The sequence below is a fragment of the Sander lucioperca genome, chromosome 21, assembly GCF_008315115.2.
Source record: "Sander lucioperca isolate FBNREF2018 chromosome 21, SLUC_FBN_1.2, whole genome shotgun sequence".
In the NCBI taxonomy this organism is placed as follows: domain Eukaryota; kingdom Metazoa; phylum Chordata; class Actinopteri; order Perciformes; family Percidae; genus Sander; species Sander lucioperca.
This window is the reverse complement of record NC_050193.1, coordinates 1232838-1254929: the sequence shown is the minus strand read 5'-3', so window position 1 is coordinate 1254929 and position 22092 is coordinate 1232838. Positions and strand designations below refer to the sequence as shown.

Here is a 22092-nt window from a genome sequence, read left to right as displayed (position 1 = left end):
GGGTTTGAAAATCATATTTCATTAGATCAGGGGTCTTCAATGTTTTTAAAGCCAAGGACCCCTTAACTGGAAGTGAGACGGAGCAGGGACCCCCTACTACATATATTGTATAAAATTAATCTAAACTGGTCCTACAATAACGTGGATGGCCTAAAGCCTTTAGACATACCTTTTTAGTGCATAATACTAAGCTATTAAAAAGTGATTGTTGCCATGATTTTATGAATCATGTTTTAATATTAAACATGTGGCAGAGTGAATCCTTAAGATGAACTGGATTTGGCCATTAGTCATTAATTTTTTTTTCACAAATAGGTTGATTTGTATTTGCTAATAATATGTTGGACTCATGTTAAGCCATTTTAATTTTTCAAAAAACTTTTTAAAAAATACAATAATTTAACAATAATTTGGTGGCCCCCCTCCAGTAACTCTGAGGACCCCCTTTTTCAGTACCCCCCAAACTGTTATTTTCATCCCTTTTGGGAGGGTCCGAGTCTCATCACCCCAATACCCCTCCGTAATTCGAACAGTGGCTGACGCTGGCCCAGAAGTGTCTGCCTGCTGTGATTGGTCGGCTGGCTGGAAGGCCCAGAAGCGTCTGCCTGCTGTGATTGGTCGACTGGACGCTGGCCCAGAAGTGTCTGCCTGCTGTGATTGGTCGGCTGGCTGGATGGCCCAGAAACGTCTGCCTGCTGTGATTGGTCGGCTGGCTGGATGGTTGCTGGATGTGATGGCGGTCTCTGACGACAGTCTGCATCTATCTATCTATCTATCTATCTATCTATCTATCTATCTATCTATCTATCTATCTATCTATCTGTCTATCTATCTATCTATCTATCTATCTGTCTATCTATCTGTCTGTCTGTCTGTCTGTCCAACACGGTCTCACAGCAGTTCGTGGTCACGTTATTTTTAATCTATTGATTTGTGCTGAGAATGTAATGTATTCGTGCTGGTCAGCACATAACGGGAAACATCAATTTCGAAAAAAAAGAACAACGGGGAAACCACACGCCACACGCCGGGACACGAGCCGTGGTCTCTGGAGGACACACCGGTTGGGTTTAGGAAAAGAAGAAGGGGAAACCACATGCCACACGCTGGGAAACTACTTAATACTATTCGCTGCCGTAGTCATGCTGTGACCATGAAACATGTTACCCATTTAAATACATTACTTTAAAAATCATCCTCACCAACACGAAAAAACAACAAATTGTACACGATTTCATAGATTAAATAACGTGACCATTTCACGAGCTGCCGAGACTGGGTTGGTCTGTCTGTCTGTCTGTCTGTCTGTCTGTCTGTCTGTCTGTCTGTTTCACAGCCTGAATATGCAAACTTTCTGCTTCTGGGGGGTTTCTGAGTCTCAAAGTCGGCAAATCTGCCAAATTCTGCTTTGAGTGTCGCATAATTACAGTAAAAACAAGAAAAGAAAGGTTCCCTTCTTTTTAGTTTGGCTCACAACTAGGCGGGCCAAAATGTATTCATTTTTGTTGGAAAAGCCAAGGTCCTCTCAGTGGTTCCACCTTTACCAGCATCTCTTTCACAGCCTTCACTTACAGGAACCCTCTGTTATGTGATGTTAATATTGATATTAGGGTCATATCCAGTCTCATTGGGTGTGCTATTATCCTTTTTCATTACATTACATTTTTTACATTACATGTCATTTAGCTGATGCTTTTATCCAAAGTGACTTGCAATTGCTATATATGTCAGAGGTCGCACACCCTGACAGCCTCTGGAGCAACTAGGGGTTAAGTGCCTTGCTCAGGGACACATTGGTTGATGTATCTCAGTGGGAATCAAACCCGGGTCTCCCACACCAAAGGAAGGCGTCATATCCACCTACGCACACTCTTCCACACAGTACTGTTTCATATTTTATATTTAGGTGGTCAAATAAAATCAATCAGTCAATTCCTCATTTAAATCTCCCTAAAACTCATTTTGAATTTTCTTAAATAGTTTTGTACTAATTCTATTACACAGCTACAATACTTTTGACCCATTTTGTTTCCATATGGATGAAGCCATCTAAAATATTTGCTCCCTCTGTGCTGGGGCCCCGGCCGGCCCGTGATGGTCCCTGGCTGGAAAAAATCCTCTCCTTCCGCATTTTTCTTTTGTCACTTTTTGGGTGCCTTGTTGTCACTTTCTTTGCCTTTATTCCGATGCCTTTGTGTAGTTTTTTCCACTTTTTTGTTGTTGCTTTTTTCCGCTTTTTCTCTCCACCTATTGTTTTTTTTTGTTTTTGTTGTTGCTTTTTTTGAAAATCTGCAGAATGTATCGTTGGACTGTTGCTCTGCTCAGGGTGGAGATGTTTTAACATCCTGAGTTTTATTGAAATGTTTTTCATATGTTTCAAATTTGCAGAAAATTCTGTAGAACTCTCATCATTTCATTCACAATCTTTTAACTTTTTAACTTTCCTTCTTTCTTACGTCCTTTGGCGACAAAGAGCACGAATTCTGCGTCCGCAGATCTGGGCCTTCCACCTGTTAGCGTGGGCGCTGCCTGAGGTCCAAACCCTCGCCGTCCTGGCTGCGGGGGAGTTGGACGGTGATGATGATTTACTACTTTCATTGAATTTGGGTGATTTAGTCAATTTTATAGCATGTAAGAAAAGTTGATAAAAGAATGTTAGAAAATGTAGGAAAAAAAAAAATTCCAAAAAGCACAGAAAAAAAAAATGACAAAAACGTCGGGGTAAAACGACAAAAATGTCCAGAAAAGTGAAAAACCATGGGAAAAAAAAACATCAAGAAAGCACAGAAACATATTGACAGAAACTTGAAAAAAATAAAAAGTTGCTGATGGAAAAAACAACACAAGGGCTAATTGCTGTCTGGTATTTTCTAAAAATCATTATGAATTAAAGTCTAGTAGAGCAAACCTAAGTACTTCTAATTTGCAGTCTATTGATCCAATGTGTTACCTGATATGGGAACATATCACATTCTATAATTTATGACAAAAATGTACCTTAAGTGTATAAAAAACATTGCTGAGTTCTAACCCCACATGTACACTCCTGTCTGTTCTCTTATCTGTGTGTGTGTTTGTGTGTGTGTGTGTGTGTGTGTGTGTGTGTGTGTATCTCTGGGAAGCCCCAACCTTGGCTGATCTCAGCCTCTGAAAGAAAGGAGGAGTTCTCCTTTTCATGAAACACACTGCTTTTCTAAGTCTGATCTATGTCATCATTGATTCAAAAATGTTGTTACAATAGGGTTAGTCAATTCAATAAAGTTTATCAGATAGTTATAGTGGACATAGTAAGTACAATTACTGATTCCAAACTTTAAACATATTCTGTTATCAGCAATATTATATTAAAACTATTACCTAAATAAGAAAAGTATCATAAAAATATGTACTTAAGGTATTAAAAAAGCAACAATATAGAAAAGTCCTCACATTTCTGAAACCTGGAAATGATCAAATCAGTTCTGTCAATCAATTAAGTGATTTAGCAATTAATCCTTTCAGCTGGATTTCTAGGTCTCTTTGTGGGGCAGTTCAATAATTATAAAACACCATATTTCATAAACATATGTTTTGTTTACACAAGAATCCCAATTTGTCTTACCCAGAATATTATAATCCTTAAAATAACATAATTTGTCTTTTTGTTCTGGGTTTTGGTGCTTGCAATATAGCCACAGTTGTAATTTATCTTGACTGACCTTATGTCTTTGCTCAGACAAGAATGTTAGGTGCCAGGGTGTCTTTCTCTATTGGTGGGTGGGGCCATTGTGGAGCCTGATGGGATGGTGGCAGAGCCTGCTGGTTAGGCACTGGGGGTCCTGCTGGCTGGGGAGGGTAATACACACCTTGCTGCCCGTTGTTTCTACAGTTTCTGTGGAAATGTCCTGGTTTACCACAACATAACACAAAGCTTGTGATTGATTCCGTGGCTGCCCCTGGTTTTGTGGCTGCCTCTGATATCCACCACGTGATAAACCTCTTCCTACACCACGCCCACTGAACTGACCCCGAGGAGGCTGATAAGTAGATTGAGCTAGAGGCCCGTAAGGTGGGGGCTGGTACATTTGGGGTGCCTGCTGCTGAGAGGGAGGTAGCACCCGAGGCTCCAGTAGTGGGGCCTCAATATCTATTTTTAACGCTTTAAGTTTTTGCTTTAACTCATCCTGTAGTTCCGGAGCGTCAGCATTTAAAATTAATGCGATCAACATGTCACAATCTTTTCAAAAGTCTTTTTTTCCAATTCAAGTTATTTGTTTTAAGAAAAGTGTTATGTCCGTGTGTTACCGTTGAAGCCGTTATGTTCGTGTGCTGAACAGCTCAGAGACAGGTCTGTGGCAGGCTCCTCCTCACTGTAACCCCATCCAGTCACACTCTCTGTCGTTGGACACATTCCTCTCTAATCTGTCTGCTCTGTGTCTTTACCTTTTACAACAATCTTTTACCCCCTTAAATATACCAAGTACATTGTATTATTATCTTTTATAGATCTACAACATTGCGTTTTTGCCCCACCAAGTATGTAGATTATTATATTAGATTATCTTTGTATCACTTATAAGCTTTATGTTAAGTTATATTATATCTGATTCTTCATATAGGTCAGCCAACACCACATCCGGCCCGCCAAAGCGTTTAGTCTGGCCCGCAGAATAATCATGAGTTCAGAAAATGTGAAGAGGAAAAAATTTGCATTTCAAGCATTTACAGCAGGTAACATCACACAGGTAGAGCACAAACCCAGCCCCTGTATTTGCATCTCTATTCACATGCCGGGCACCCGATTCGAATGTTATCATTGGATTGAATGGGCGTTATCAGTGGTTATCAGCCTCATAGATATGGGTCAGAAGGGGCCTGCTACGCCTACTGGTAGGCTCAGAAGGCTGTTATCATCCATTCGCATGGTTAATCACGGATAAATACACGAGAAGACTCCAGATCCAATCCCAGGAGGAATCCAGGATGCCGCTAACCGGAAGTCTGCTGGATAACGGGGATATGTACAGGTAAGACCATAAAATGAGAGCCTTTAAACTGTGATTATTTAGTCAAAAGGCGTCAATAAGCGAAAACAATACAGAAAAAAATGTTTTAAATGTTTTATGGTGGTGTGACATTAGTGTTGACATGAGATAACCGTGTTGCAATTGCGTTAGCTAACGTTATTAACTATATCAAAGCCCGTCTATGGAAAGCCGTTCCACTCCCTATTCAGCCCCATTGTACCTACTTTGGTTGCAGTTCCACCAGAGTTCCACTGGGGGTGATCACGGTCCAGTGCAAAATGAATGGGACCCTATGGAGCTAGACGGCTAAATTTGTCTCTTTTGCCTGATTGTCGATGAGAAATCTCAGATTTGATTGTAGTTTTTGCAAGTTCAACATGGATTATAGGTCGAAAGTTGAATGAACGAGTACTTATGCCCTTTCAATTTGTTACAGGTTGAGTCGTTGTTGCCCATAACACGCTAGCATTCTGCTAATGAATGCTGATTGGTCAGTGAAGGACTGATTACGATCGGAGATCCCGCTTGACGGCATCCGAAGCAGAATCAGAATGTCAGAGTGAATATTTCGGCGTGGTCTTTAAAACATTAGCAAACCTCTTTCTAGCACGTGTATTAACAGGGAGAGTCTAACCTGTCAGCTGTGTAGTATTAACAGGGAGAGTCTAACCTGTCAGCTGTGTAGTATTAACAGGGAGAGTCTAACCTGTCAGCTGTGTAGTATTAACAGGGAGAGTCTAACCTGTCAGCTGTGTAGTATTAACAGGGAGAGTCTAACCTGTCAGCTGTGTAGTATTAACAGGGAGAGTCTAACCTGTCAGCTGTGTAGTATTAACAGGGAGAGTCTAACCTGTCAGCTGTGTTGTATTAACAGGGAGAGTCTAACCTGTCAGCTGTGTTGTATTAACAGGGAGAGTCTAACCTGTCAGCTGTGTTGTATTAACAGGGAGAGTCTAACCTGTCAGCTGTGTAGTATTAACAGGGAGAGTCTAACCTGTTAGCTGTGTAGTATTAACAGGGAGAGTCTAACCTGTCAGCTGTGTAGTATTAACAGGGAGAGTCTAACCTGTCAGCTGTGTAGTATTAACAGGGAGAGTCTAACCTGTCAGCTGTGTAGTATTAACAGGGAGAGTCTAACCTGTCAGCTGTGTAGTATTAACAGGGAGAGTCTAACCTGTCAGCTGTGTTGTATTAACAGGGAGAGTCTAACCTGTCAGCTGTGTTGTATTAACAGGGAGAGTCTAACCTGTCAGCTGTGTTGTATTAACAGGGAGAGTCTAACCTGTCAGCTGTGTTGTATTAACAGGGAGAGTCTAACCTGTCAGCTGTGTAGTATTAACAGGGAGAGTCTAACCTGTTAGCTGTGTAGTATTAACAGGGAGAGTCTAACCTGTCAGCTGTGTAGTATTAACAGGGAGAGTCTAACCTGTCAGCTGTGTTGTATTAACAGGGAGAGTCTAACCTGTCAGCTGTGTAGTATTAACAGGGAGAGTCTAACCTGTCAGCTGTGTTGTATTAACAGGGAGAGTCTAACCTGTCAGCTGTGTTGTATTAACAGGGAGAGTCTAACCTGTCAGCTGTGTAGTATTAACAGGGAGAGTCTAACCTGTTAGCTGTGTTGTCGATGCCTCGAGAGAAAAAAGGAAGCGACTCAGAGCTTGCCGTAAAGCAGTATCTCTGGCCGTATATGTGTATGACGTCATTGACATTTTAAAAGACTTTTTAGAACAAAAAAGCCACTTTAAAAAATCTAACACCCAGCAGTGTGTATTTTCTTAGCCTCCCCTTTCAAATGCAACATTCAAATTACTAGACAAAAAATTATATCCTGAGAAAAGTGGATTTTGAGGGGTATAGCTCCATAGAGTCTCATTCATTCTGCACTGGCCTGTGAGCGCCCCCTATATGGAACTCTGGTGGAACTGCAACCAGTTCAGAAGCCGGAAGTAACGAGAGAGTGGAACTTCTTCCCTTATTAGAAATTCTTTGACTATATTATTAGCCTACATGCTTTACGTTAGCATAAAAGGTTACTAATTCGCATGTTTAAAAACAAATGTCCCCATTAGCTTGAAGTAAGTAGTTTTCCACACTGTACACAGTGTAGACAGTAAGGCCTATTGCATAGCTATATTGTGTAGCGTGACATTAGTGTTGACATGAGATAACCGTGTTGCAATTGCGTTAGCTAACGTTATTAGCTATATGATTAGCCTACATGCGTTACGTTAGCATAAACGTTACTAATTAGCATGTTTTTTTTAGTATATGTCCCCATTAGCTTGAAAGTAAGTAGTTTTCCACACTGCACACAGTGTAGACAGTAATGCCTATTGCATATATTGTGTAGCTGCTCATTAACGCTTCACTGAAGCTATATCATACTAATTGAGTGAAATAAGAAAATAAATAATAATAATAATACCCAAAAGCACAGGTCTGCGTGCTTATCTATCTATCTATGTATCTATGTATCTATCTATCTATCTATCTGTCACATATTCCTCATCTGCATCCCATGTTCACTGATGTGTTTCTGCATTTTAGGCTGTGATAAGAAGCAAGGAGTGCACTTTGCATTATTAAATAATAAATAATTGCCAAATATTTAGATTTCAGATATGGGGAAAGCTATTAAGAGTGCACGCTTCAGGAGTGTTAAGATTAAGGTGGCGAGGAGGTGTATCGCTGGCCGTGCAAAGGTTTCTTACCTTAGTCAAGGTCTTCTCCCCAACCCAGCACCAAACAGACCCACCCTTCAGACCCTTCCACATCTGTTACACCTCAACAGGTTGAATCTGATGATGTGGCACCTAGCTGTAGTTCATGTTCTGAGACTGCATACAGTAAGGCAAAGAAGAGAGAGATTCATGCCTGGGTTGCAGTCAAGGATGCCATGCTTAAGGTGTCGTTAGAATGTTCAGCACCAATCACTACGCAGTGTGTTGTCTGCCTAGAAGATGCTGATTATAGGTGCATTGACTGCAGCACAACTGCAGTCTTTTGTGAGGCTTGTTTGAAGAGGACTCACAGAAATCCACTGCACCTACCTGATAAGTGGAATGTAAGAATAATAGCATGCAGTCATACATACAGACATAGCTAACTCAAAGTCATTTTAAATAGATTCATTACAATCTTGTTACGGTAATATTTTAGCACTATGTTGTATCAATTATTTGTGTCTTCAGTCTGTTGTTTTAAAAACTTTGTTAGAGCTATCAATCTTTCTTACAGAAGGCCTACTATGAGCCATCTTCCCTGGGGTTATTCCTATACTTACCTGAAGGCCATAGCACCCATGCTGTGTACATGAAGGACATGAAGCTCATTGTCAGCACAGGTTTGTCATTTTATATTGAAAAAATGTAATGTATTTAATTTTAAGGTTGAGGAATCCAATCCTATTAAATGTGGAGTAATGATTTCCCGTAAGAAATTAGTCAAATTTGTGATGCATTTTTGAAAATTATTTTCTGTGCCTGTTTGCTTATTACAATAATAACAAACATTAAGGTATAGGTGACACACTCAAGTGATTTTGTCTATGCTGATATGGTAGTCTCTATAGTAATACTTTGTTATGTTTTTATTTAATTTCCCTCTTTTTATTTGGCAGGACGGCTCTGCACCGTCACTGTCAATATGTGTGCGTGTGAACCAGAAGCCTGCACTCTGCTAAGGTACGGGCTCTGGCCAGCAACAACCGACAAGCCCCAGACAGCCTTTTCCATCCCTCTGCTAGAGCTTTTTGTTTGTCTGTCACTGGAGCGTCAGGTTTCTGTTGAGGGATTTTGCAACACCCTACGCTGGAAAAACAACCTTACACTTGCAGAGGTAAGTCAGTTTGCAGAAGTCATGTCTGTGAAGTGAATATTTTAGTTACTTTCATGGAAGACTGACCAGTCCACATAGATGTGACAATTGGACCTTCTACTTTGATTGTACTACATCATTATTATTTATGGAACCGTCTAGGATTATATAGTTGCATGCAAAATTATTATTGATATTTTTCTATAAAAAAAAACGTCTGAGTAAACCACCATCACCTTGGCCTTTTATTTAGGAGATGTAATTTTATGAAAAGGTTTCTATGAAAAGTAAAGGTTTTCACTGACTGCTGCTTATGCTGTAGGTTAACACACTCTACAGAGCCCTGGTGGGAGAATCCATATCCCAGTTTAGGCATTACCACTTTCAACAACGAAGTTTGGTAGATGTTTGCCCACAGTTAGATGATGGGACCACATGCCCAGCATGTCCAAAGGTTGGTTGTAGTTCCAGCATGGTTCTTGTTTATCGCAAAATCAGTTAATTGTTGTATAAGTATTATAATAAAATAGTGATAATATTAGTGAGTGTATCAACCAGGTGTTCTCTGGTGCAACCTGCATTTATGAAGGCTGTATGAGATTAACCAGGATTACTGTAAATGTTTGTTTCCCAGGCGGATGGAGATATGATAGTGACATTGGATGCCAACTTTGGCCTTGTGAGGAAGCAAAGCTCAGGGACAAGTGTGGTTGAGCCATTTCATGGAACCCGCATGTTTGTTGATGAAAAGGATGTAGAGGAATACCTTCTTTCACATCTTGACAGCTCAAAGCCTAACGAGGTTAGTCACAGTTGCAGAATACTGTATTAGGACTGAAAAATCTGAGTCCATGACATGTTAGATGTAACTCCTGGAAGAATACCATTATTCTGGTCATAAATCTAATAGTTCCTTAAATATTTAGGACTGCAGTAACTTCAAGGCTGGCAACGTTCTGAGGTCCCAGCAACAAGCAAAGAAACTTGTTGTTACAGGAGTGTTTGGAGCTTCCTGTCGTCATGAAATGCCGCTAATGTTTGTCAACATGAGCCAACGAGAAAGGCAAGTAGTGACATTTATGACTGTTGACTCAATATTCAATGCTTAGGATAACATGAACCTAACATAAGCTATTCGGTCTACAGTTGCAGCCTTCAAAGGCTGCAGACCCTGAATTGGGAAACAGCTTATACATTTTTTTTTTTTTTTTCAATCACCAAATATGAACCTCATGGAATGTATATGGGAGATTTCAAAATATTACAAAAATGAAACCTTGCCACCATTCTAATTTTCACTTTTATTTATATGTTTGGATCATTTTGAGTGTCCTTATTAAGTCTTCACTTTTCCTCAGTATGAAGTGTTTAATTATTCACATTTTTGTGTTGAAATAGATTAGCCTATCCTCTGTACGTCATTGATGAGCTTCTTCGAAGATGTGAGAACAAGAACATACACCTCAGAGTAGTCTATGACATTGCCTGTGTTGTTGCCTCACATTTGCGTGTAAGTACTTTTTTGTGTAAAACTAAATTATTGTTTTGATAAAAGACCTTAACAGATTAACTCCAAATGATGCCATACTGTGTTCAGTTAGAAATCAGGGGAGGGCATACCACACAACATCTCCTTGGCTGTACCAGCGTTTCACATTTATGGACACAAATTGCCCTGCCAGGTAAATTCATCATTCACTCTCTTTTTGGCCTCCATTTTTAATGTGTAGTACAAATGCCTTAAAGCAATCTTTATTCTAACATTTCCCCACCTGGTGTTTGACTTGTTTCAGAGATGCACTGTTTAGTGATATGAAGTGGAAACCGCTTACAGTGTTCATATCTCTCCGGGTCAAGTTAATAACTATAAGTGGATGATTGTTATAAGCAAATTTGTTTTATTTTTGTTTATTTTTTTATGCAGATTAACATCTAATTTCTATAATTATTACATGAATATAAAGTAATGAAATGGACAGCTTCGCTACTGATTTAAAGATAAAATAACAAACCAGGGCCCTCTCCTGCTCCAAGCCCTTCAAGTCTGAAAGGTCAGGTTGAAAGCATTACACTCCACCCAGTAAACATACAGTAGGTCTAGCTGTTCCTATGAGGGAACAGGGACAGTAATTATTCCCCATAAAAGTCTGAAACCGCAAGCAGAGCAGGAAATGAGGGCAAAATAACTCACTGAGCCACAGTGGTGTAAAATAAAATATAATATAGGAAAATATCACATGACGCGCGACTCTGACACACAGCAAGCTTATGCGCGTACACACACACACACACACACACACACACACACACACACACACACACACACACACACATACACACACATACACACAAATGAACACTGTAAGCAGACTACCTGATTACTATAAACAAATTATTTAAACAGCATTTGTATAGGAATTATTCTGTCCCAAGCTGATCCATATAGGCAGTTGGTCGCTGTAACAGGCGGCTTGAAGGGTTTGGGCTCACAGATGGGGAAGGAATGGAAAGGCTGTGGTCTTTCCTCCGAAGATTTGCCAGAGTCACAAAGGAGATGACTCCATCTCACCGCCTTGACCTGCTGACTGATGCCCTTTTACATTATGGACGGAGGAAATCAACTGACCTGGGTTTGTCCACTGCTGTATAACCTGTCTAAATGTGTTGTTTAATGTCTAAACATTTGATATATTTTTGAGTTAAGCTGATTATACACAAATTGGTAAACATAAGTACATTAAACTTTCTTTACAGAGGTGCAGCTCCTGCAAAGATTAGACAGAGCAGAGAAAATATCAATTCTCGCTCAAGAAGACCTCTCATCTGTCATCAGAGAGGCACCAGGTAAACCCTGCACATAAGAAGCAGTCAACAATAGTTGTGAATGGAAGAATTTTAGATTCCATTTACAAGTGCATTTTGTGAGAATGTAGCAATGATGGTTGTCTTGTTTCCTGTTATTTTGTTGTTGCCTAGTGTTGGTTTCTGAGCGAGACGTGGAGAGGTGGAAGAAAAGGGAGATGGAACTAGCCCAACAGAAACAGAAACCGATAAGTATGCAACTGAAGTGAATGCGTGAATGTCTTGAATTGTATGAATATTCATGAATATTATTGACAAAGACTATTGCAAATATGTTATACTTACCTTTCCATGTACAGTAATGCAATACAATCCTGTAAACTGTGTGGGTAAAGAAGTAACATGAAATGAAGCACTTTATTATAGCAATAGTAATGTCTTTATCTGTTCTCCAGACACTGTCTGTAGATGGAAAAGAGACTACATCATCAAGCTGATGAAGTTCTACAAGTTCAAGTAAGAGTTCAATGTGTTGATGTAAGACTATATAGTAATTACACCCATCTTTAAGTAATCTACTGATGTGCTTCAACATGGAAGCCTAGGTGTGATTACATAGCTATGAGTGAGACAATAACAGCATATGTTTTTAGGAAACTCACAATGGTAATAAATCAGGGGTCTTCAGCGTTTTTATTAATTACCTATAGGCCCACCTATAAGCAGCTCACCTCATAATATGTTGGATTCATCTTAAGACCCAACAATTTTTGAAATTTCTTTTTAAAAATTAATAATTTGGAGGCCATCTCCCCTGTTGAAGATTCCTGTTATAAATGAAGAGTTGCTATAATGCTGCAATACCACCAAGGCCTTCCTTATAACTTCTACAGTGTTTGGTCAGGTGTACCACAGTAATGATTTCTGGTAGGTAACCACTGAATTCTTGTACTGTACTTCTTGTAATGTATAGATCTGGGACTTGTGAGTTGTACATGGAGGATGAAACAGAGTAAGTAGGCTGTATCTGTCTGTTGCTGTTCTCTGATTAAATGTCTAAATGACATTTAATAATATTTACTTGCTGACCATTGTAGAATTGAGAACTCTCTGCTGAACATTGAAACAAAACACCGCATTTGGATAAGATGGAAAGAATCTGATCTAGACTTCCAGTCTACCCTTAAAGATGTTGACAGTGACCTCAGAGGCCAACTTATATGCAAGGCCAGGTAAAGTGCTGTGGATAACTAGATAAAATAAGTAGATAAAATTTAAGATCCAACTCTTCAAAGGACCATAATACAAACTAATGAATTCATTTCTTTGCATGTGTGTTTTCTAACTTTGTTTCAGATGGGCAGGGCATTGCCATTAGACTGTCCAAGCAGGTAGCCAACTCCAACAAGAGACTGAGACAAGCAATCAAGGAATACAACACTATTCAGTGGCCACCGCAGATGAGCATCTTCCCTGCAACAATTGATTTTCAGGAAGCATGCGATCCCTCTTGGCCTGTCTACTTCTGCTCTGATGACACTGTAAGTATAGTTACCTAAACCTAGTAACCACACTGCAATCACTCTAGTAACCGTCTGACAACTGCTTAGTAACCACAACTACCTGCCAATCATTTTCATCAACCACCTGCTAACATGAGATAGCACTTTGTTTCCTTATGTTTTCTACTAGATTGTTTATTTTTTTTTAATTACTATTTTTTTTCTGTTTTATTTTATTTACATGTTCAAAATAAAAGATATCAATCAATCAATCAACCTGTCACTGTGAGCAACTAAATGCTTCAGCTATGATTGGCAAATCTAGCATAGCATATTTACTGTAAAATCCAACCAGATGGTACTTAATGTAGAAATTAGTTTATGTTTCAAGAACGCAGATTTAATATTAGGTAGCCTATCCCCAGCCACATATTCTTTGAAGTATACAATTAAATGACATAAATAACATTTTACAATCACAGGCTATTAAACGTGTTTTCTTAATAGAGATAATAGTGGCATTTGGACGTGGGCAGCAGAGCCATAGAGATATAATCTTTCTCTATAACTCTGGATGTGGGTTGTGGCCGACCGGCGGCAATTTGAAATGGAATGGAGCACATCCACGGCAGACAACTCTAACCATGATTCGAACGCACCCCTAGCCTTCCGCTATCAAAACTGACGTAATAGAATGTACTTCTCAGAATCGAAGGATAATAATTAAAACGGATATCCTTAACATAAACCCGTCATAGTGTTGAGTTATCACGGACACTTTCGTATTTTCTCTAAAACGTTAGAAAGAAAAGACGTGACAGTAAATAATACTTGTGGGTGGAAGTACGTCATGCAAGCTAGATGGTTTCAGCCAGAGCCATAGAGATAGTAATAGTGTCTTTCTCTATCACTCTGGTTTCAGCTAAAGCAGCATCCATAGCAACCAATGAAAACAATGGTTGTCTTCAATACATTTTTTCAAGTGTGCTAGCTGTTATGTACTCGCGTTTCTGTATTTCTTTTTTATCTTATGTTTTTTTTTTCTTTGCTTGTAGTTTTTCTTCTTTCTATCTTGTTGATGTATTAATTGTTGTACTTTTGATATTTTTTGATACTGAATGTCATGCTGCAAATTTGAAAAAGCAACCATTATTTTTAAATTAGAAATAAATAAAGTGTAGTCTTCCAACTGTATGCCCATGTTTTCACAAGTTTACTACTCCTCTGACATAAACCCTCTTTTCAATATCAATTTTGCAAAATACATACTAGTGACAATACAACAAGGAAATTCTAACAGTCTGAGTAGTAGGACTGTGGAAAATAAGTTATGTAAAACATCAAATCATACTGTGACCCTGGGTATTGAAGAGGTGAGCCAATAATGAAACTGAGAAATAGGCTACTTTTTATTTACAACATGTGTACTCAATTCAGTACAATAGAATTTTAATGTTCCCCGCATTGTACTGTTTGAAAGGAACCACATTGATGGTGCCAATAAACAACAATAAAGTACAAAGCACCTGCTGCACCTAAATGAAATGCATTTTAAGTTCAATCACATTCAACCAGTTTTCACCTGTAATAACATAATTGTGATTAAATATTGCAGTATTGTAATCTGTTGAAATTACTTGTTTTTATCTTTGCTGCTTGAAAAAGGCGTTATTAGTATCAATGGGACTTCCTGGTTAAATATAAATAATAGTTTGGACAGATACCTTCATCTGTAGTCATCACCATGGCTACATTAGTGTTACGGGGAGGCGGAGGAATAGTGGACCCAAACGCAGAGAGAGAGAGGCAGGCAGGAGCAGCGTTGAAGCACAAGATTTATTTTCTCAAAAAAAAACACAAACCAATCAAAGAGTCCTGTGAGCTGTGGCAAAAACTAACACCGGGAAAAAGGAGAGATTGACGAAGACGCACACACACTGACACGGGGATACAAAACGATCTGACACGAGACAAAGGGAACACAGGGGTTAAATACAAGAGGTAATGAACAAATGAGGGACAGGTGACACGACAGGTGAAACACATCAGGGCGGGGCAGGACAATCAAAGGCAAAAGTAAAACTAGACATGACAGGACAGAAAACAGACTATCAAAATAAAACAGGAAACAGAACAACAGACAGGAAACAAGAAACAACCTAAACACAGAGACTTGACACACAGAACACAGAATACAGGGATTAACCAAAACATATACAAAAAACCAGGAGATAACTAGAACAGAAAATACAACCACAGGGAACAAATAAACAATAAAGACAACAGAAATGAACAAACAGGTAACAGAAATAACCTAAAACCATAACAGAGCCCCCCCCTCAAGGGCGGATACCAGACGGCCAAAACAAAAAACAACCCAAAAGGGGCGACTAGAGTCCGGGGGAAGCAGAGTGTCACTGGGGTACAGGGAGCAGAGTGTCACTATGGCACAGGGAACAGAGAGTCACTGGGACAAAGGAAACAGAGGGCCGGTGAGGCCTGGGGGAAACAGAGGGCCGGTGAGGCCTGGGGGAAACAGAGGGCCGGTGAGGCCTGGGGGAAACAGAGGGGCCACTCGGGACAGGGAACAGAGAGTCTTGGGGGAAACACAGAGCGGGGCCACTCGGGGGAAACACAGAGCGGGGCCACTCGGGGGAAACACAGAGCGGGGCCACTCGGGGAAAACACAGAGCGGGGCCACTCGGGGGAAACACAGAGCGGGGCCACTCGGGGGAAAACAGAGAGTCCCTGGGGCACAGGGAACAGAGTCACTGGGAGACCTCGGCAACCGGGGACTGAGAGGCCTCGGCAACAGGGAACTGAGAGGCCTCGGCAACAGGGGACTGAGAGGCCTCGGCAACAGGGGACTGAGAGGCCTCGGCAACAGGGGACTGAGAGCCGCAACGAAGGAAGAAACCTTCAGGCGGCCTGCGACGAAGGCAGAATCCCTCTGGCTACCGGCGACGAAGGCAGAATCCCACTGGCGGCCTGCGAGGAAGGCAGAAACCTTCTGGCCACCGGCGACGAAGGCAGAATCCCTCTGGCGGCCTGCGGCGGAGGCAGAAACCTTCTGGCCACCGGCGACGAAGGCGGAATCCCTCTGGCCACCGGCGACGAAGGCAGAAACCGTCTGGCCACCGGCGACGAAGGCAGAAACTTTCAGGTGGCCGTACTGGACGTCGAGGGCACTCAGGCGGCTAGGCAGGTCGGCCGAGACGGAGCCCCTTGGGAGGCTGCGCAGGTGAAGGGGCAGCTGGGCCGGAGTCAGGCGGCGGGTCATCTGGACTGGAATCAGGCGACGGGTCAGCTGGGCCGGGGTCAGACGACGGGTCAGCTGGGCCGGAGTCAGGCGACGGGCCAGCTAGGCCGGAGTCAGGCGGCCAGGCAACCGGGGCAGAGGTTGACTGGGGTGCCAACAGGGCACGAGGGGCAGGAGTGGGCCTGACCGCCGACAAGGCACGAGGGGCAGGAGTGGGCCTGACTGCCGACAGGGCACGAGGGGCAGGAGTCGGCCTGACCACCATGGGCAAGGTCTCAGGGGGGCAGAACAAAGGCAAAGTCCTAGGGGTGGTCTCAAGGGCGGTCTCAGGGGCGGTCACAGGGGTGGCTATAGCCAGTTCAGAGGGGCTGGACACCAGCCAGGATTCAGGAGGGTGGCTAGCCAGCCGGGGACTAGGGAGACTGCTAGCTAACCTGGATTCAGGGAGGCTGCTAGCCAGCCGGGGATCAGGAAAGCTGCTAGTCAGCCGGGGATCAGGAAAGCTGCTAGTCAGCCAGGGATCAAGGATAAAGGACCGCCTAGGGACACTAGGAAACTCGGGAACTCTAGGAAACTCGGGGACACTAGGAAACTCGGGGACACTAGGAAACTCGGGGACACTAGGAAACTCTAGGGAACTCTCGGGAACGCTAGGAAGCTCGGGGACACTAGGAGGCTCGGGGAAGCTGGGCAGAGCTGGGACACTGGGCAGCTTGGGAACACTAGGAAGGCTGCTAGCAAGCCTGGAGTCAGGGGGGTTACTAGGCGGCCAGGATTCCGGGAGGTTACTAGCTAGCTGGGGCTCTGAGAGGCTGCTAGCCAGCCTAAATTCCGGGGGGCGGCTAGCTAACCTGGGATCTGGGAGAGTGCTAGCTAGGCTGGACTCAGGGGGGTTGCAAACTAGCCTGGTCTCAGAGGGGCTGCTAACTAGCCGGGGCTCAGGAAGGCTACTAGCTAGCCGGGACTCAGAGAGGCTGCTAGCCAGCCGGGGATCAAGAAGGCTGCTAGCTAGCCTAGATTCAGGGGAGCTGCCAGCTAGCTGGGGCTCAGGGGAGCTGCCAGCTAGCTGGGGCTCAGGGAAGTGGCTAGCTAGCCGGGGCTCAGGAAGGCTGCTACCTAGCCAGGATTCAGGGGAGATGCTAGCTAGCAGGGAACCAGGGGGGTTGCTAGCTAGCTGGGGCTCAGGGAGGTTGCTAACTAGCCGGGGCTCGGGAAGGCTGTTAGCTAGCCTGGATTCAGGGGGTTTGCTAGCTAGCCTGGATTTAGGGAGGTTGCTAGCTAACCGAGGCTCGGGGAGGTTGCTAGCTAGCCCGGATTCAAGGAGGTTGCTAGCTAGCGGGGAAGTTGAGAGGCTGCTAGCTAGCCGGGAATCAGGAAGACTGCTAGCTAGCCTGGATTCTGGGGAAATGCTAGCTAGCATGGGCTCAAGGGGATCGCTAGCTAGCAGGGGCTCAGGGGGATCGCTAGCTAGCAGGGGCTCAGGGGGATCGCTAGCTAGCAGGGGCTCAGGGGGATCGCTAGCTAGCCTGGATTCAAGAGGGCTGCTAGCTAGCCGGGGCTCGGGAAGGCTACTAGCTAGCCTGGATTCAGGGGGTTTGCTAGCTAGCCTGGATTTAGGGAGGTTGCTAGCTAACCGAGGCTCAGGGAGGTTGCTAGCTAGCGGGGAAGTTGAGAGGCTGCTAGCTAGCCGGGAATCAGGAAGACTGCTAGCTAGCCTGGATTCTGGGGAGATGCTATTTAGCATGGGCTCAAGGGGATCGCTAGCTAGCAGGGGCTCAGGGGGATCACTAGCTAGCAGGGGCTCAGGGGGATCGCTAGCTAGCAGGGGCTCAGGGGGATCGCTAGCTAGCCTGGATTCAAGAGGGCTGCTAGCTAGCCGTGGCTCGGGAAGGCTACTAGCTAGCCTGGATTCAGGGGGTTTGCTAGCTAGCCTGGATTTAGGGAGGTTGCTAGCTAACCGAGGCTCAGGGAGGTTGCTAGCTAGCCCGGATTCAAGGAGGTTGCTAGCTAGCGGGGAAGTTGAGAGGCTGCTAGCTAGCCGGGAATCAGGAAGACTGCTAGCTAGCCTGGATTCTGGGGAGATGCTAGCTAGCATGGGTTCAAGGGGATCGCTAGCTAGCAGGGGCTCAGGGGGATCGCTAGCTAGCAGGGGCTCCGGGGGATCGCTAGCTAGCAGGGGCTCAAGGAGGTTGCTAGCCAGCTCGGATTCAGGTGGGCTGCTAACTAGCTTGGATTCAGGTGGGCTGCTAACTAGCTTGGGGTCAGGAGAGCTGCACGCCAGCTCGGGGTCAGAGGAGCTGCACGCCAGCTCGGGGTCAGAGGAGCTGCACGCCAGCTCGGGGTCAGAGGAGCTGCACGCCAGCTCGGAGTCAGGAGAGCTGCACGCCAGCTCGGAGTCAGGAGAGCTGCACGCCAGCTCGGAGACAGGAGGGCTGCACGCCAGCCCGGGAACAGAAGGGTTGCACGTCAGCCCGGGAACAGAAGGGTTGCACGTCAGCTCGGGAACAGAAGAGATGCACGTCAGCTCAGGGACACTAGGGAATGAGGACTCTGGGGTGAGGAGCGAGGCATTGGCAAAACATGCACCGATGGCCACGGTGTTAGCCGACTGGGAAGGAGGCAGGCTGGTGGGTGAGTCACTGGAGGTGGCTCGGGAAAAATAATCTAGCCAGTGCTTAAAATCCTCCAACTGGGGAACAAAGTGACTCACCCATGGCCTCTCCGACAACCACTGCTGCAGAATGTCGAGCTTCTTCAGGAGGGGAGGGTGCCGGTCAGGCTCAGTGCAAAGCAGACACTGCACAGTCCAGCCAAACTCCAGCACCTTCTTCTTAAAAAAAACCTTCTCCGCTGGGTCCATACTGGTCAGATCGTTCTGTTACGGGGAGGCGGAGGAATAGTGGACCCAAACGCAGAGAGAGAGAGGCAGGCAGGAGCAGCGTTGAAGCACAAGATTTATTTTCTCAAAAAAAAACACAAACCAATCAAAGAGTCCTGTGAGCTGTGGCAAAAACTAACACCGGGAAAAAGGAGAGACTGACGAAGACGCACACACACTGACACGGGGATACAAAACGATCTGACACGAGACAAAGGGAACACAGGTGTTGGGTCCGTCCAGGAGTGAGTTAAACATTATCTTGTCAAACAAAGGATTTCCAGCCAACATGTGCTCAGAGACAACAGCCTGCATGCAGACCTTGCAGCCTAAAAGTCGCACCTAGGTGTTACTGCACAAAATGGCCGAAACACAAGGAGGTCCTGCATTCCCATTGGTTCAGAGGTACCATAAAACCAGCATGGAGCCAGGTCTGGTGGCCTGAGCTATAAAACTCCATGTCAACCCCCAAACCTTCGTCTTTCATAGCAACCCCGTTGCTGCAGGAAGCACGCAAGCTTGTGCCAAAACTTCCACTTTCTGGCGAAAGTGGATTTATCTCTCGGTGTTCTGGAAGAACACCACTGGATCCTGTAACACACATCGTGTTTCAAAACTGCAGAGAGAACAACACGTTCTCTAGAAGGAAATTGGACACGTTTTTCTTCTCAAGTCGACCCTAGCTCTCTTCCTTCTGCCTTTTTTGGAAGGAGGGCTTCCCCTGATCTGCTGACGAGTAGACACGGACCCCGTTTCTTTCGTGGAAACCTACGGATAAACGGACTGAACACACAGTAAGAAGGCTTACGTCTGGGCAGAGATAAATAGTGTGTTTTATTAATGAGTAATTTGCTATTGCTGCTACTTTGTGTTACCATTAATGTGATCTGATTAATACAGCGCTACTGCTACTGCTTAATCTAGGATTGTGACCGCTGAGTCAAATCTATTCTGTGAATGTACTCTGATCACGGTGCATTGTTGATATGTTGTGTTGAATATGTAGCTAGCTTGTTCAGGCTGTAAATGCTACTTTCTGCTTCTCCCACTGCTGAGGAGTTTTAGGTACTGTTAGATCCAAGTATATATATCTTTCTTTCCTACTTCTCTAACCTTTCTCTTACACACACATATATGAACACATAGCTAGTTACCCACACGCGCTAAGGTGAACAGCTAGCCAAACAGCGAGTCACATAAACTGCAGAGCGTGCACCGCTCCACAGTTCTGCGCTCCTGTGTCTCCCTCTTGTCAACCACACGTGTGCAGACACGTTAGCTTAGCAGCTAGCCTATTGTTGGTAGCACATAGCTTAGCCTGAATGAGCTAACGGCTAATCTTAGGCCTAGCCTATCAATACCTCCCTCTTGGGGTGAAACAGTTTTGTGCAGCTCACAAGACTAGCCATTTTTGTAGTCTTTGGCTAGACTACACCTCGTCACCCCCTACTCTCTCACACACACACACACACACACACACACACACACACACACACACACACACACACACACACACACAGAGCTTCTCCCCACATGCTGTTTCGTTTTGTTTTGTTGTACTTAAAAGAAACGTATATTGGTTTTAATTAATCAAAGGATTATTGATTGGCCATTGATCATTTTGAAGTTAATACATTCTACTATACTTTAATTAGCAGTTGTTTGTGATTATTTGTGTATTATTGTATTAATTGCTGGTTAAACACAGGTCAGTGCTCGGATTTCACCCTTCCACTGACAAATGAGACTATTCCACAGTTCAATATTGGCCCCTGAAGTTCCAGGGTGGTGCCCCGTTTTGATTGTTTGTTGATTTGATGAAGTTATTAATAACCATATTCATAACTTTATTAATATTGATAAACATCTTTGATAATATGCCAATAATCTGATCTGTACCCCTGCGTGTACCCAACACAGGGGTTAAATACAAGAGGTAATGAACAAATGAGGGACAGGTGACACGACAGGTGAAACACATCAGGGCGGGGCAGGACAATCAAAGGCAAAAGTAAAACTAGACATGACAGGACAGAAAACAGACTATCAAAATAAAACAGGAAACAGAACAACAGACAGGAAACAAGAAACAACCTAAACACAGAGACTTGACACACAGAACACAGAATACAGGGATTAACCAAAACATATACAAAAAACCAGGAGATAACTAGAACAGAAAATACAACCACAGGGAACAAATAAACAATAAAGACAACAGAAATGAACAAACAGGTAACAGAAATAACCTAAAACCATAACACATTAGTGGCTGTTTCTGAGGACTCTCCTTCCATCTGCTGTGCACCTAAAGAACATAAAAGACAACACAATAACATCTTATTTTAAAATTTTAAATTTTGAATCTTAATTAAAATTTGTAATGCAATTTGGCAGCATTTATACTGCCAATGGTTATAGTAAACATCTAAATCTAAATCTCAACAGCCAATTCAAAGTGTGAAATGATCAGGATACCAAGCTTATAGAAGCTGTTTAATGTCACTTGGATAAATATTGTATCTATATATTGTAATTTTCAAACAAGTGAGCTTTTCTCTGTCAAATGTCAATGGCAGACCTTAGAAGTTTCATTTAAGCTCGAATTTAAGCAATACCAAAAACTGATTTGTAGCAATTGGCTTTCAAAATGTATTAAGATTGCAAGAAATACCATTTCCACACATGGCCTCAAAGATCTGTTCCACTGACTTCTTCTGGATGCAAACTGTTGTGTCTGTTGATTTAAAGACATTCAACCACGACACAAAGGTGAAGATTTCATCATATAATTTGCATCAGACATTAATGTGGACAGTGGTCAGATAT

General features: G+C 43.3%; 2 protein-coding genes and 1 pseudogene across 2 annotated transcripts in view; 1 reads left to right on the top strand and 2 right to left on the bottom strand.

Annotated features, from left to right (window-relative positions):
- The window catches only part of LOC116055153, a 38056-nt gene extending 37303 nt beyond the window's left edge, over nt 1-753 (bottom strand). Inside the window, exon 1 of the mRNA XM_031306956.2 lies at nt 629-753. The gene's annotated coding sequence lies outside the window, so the exon portion shown is untranslated. The remainder of the gene's footprint in view (nt 1-628) is intronic.
- Nucleotides 1-22092, bottom strand: part of LOC116062301 — a 1036964-nt pseudogene that overhangs the window by 492252 nt on the left and 522620 nt on the right.
- LOC116055146 lies at nt 8599-12144 on the top strand. Its single transcript, XM_035997032.1, has 10 exons — nt 8599-8689; nt 9162-9276; nt 9457-9624; nt 9749-9885; nt 10221-10332; nt 10424-10504; nt 11269-11452; nt 11577-11666; nt 11799-11876; nt 12080-12144. Exons 1-10 carry the CDS (start codon nt 8652-8654, stop codon nt 12142-12144), a joined length of 1068 nt encoding a protein of 355 aa, XP_035852925.1. The 5' UTR covers nt 8599-8651.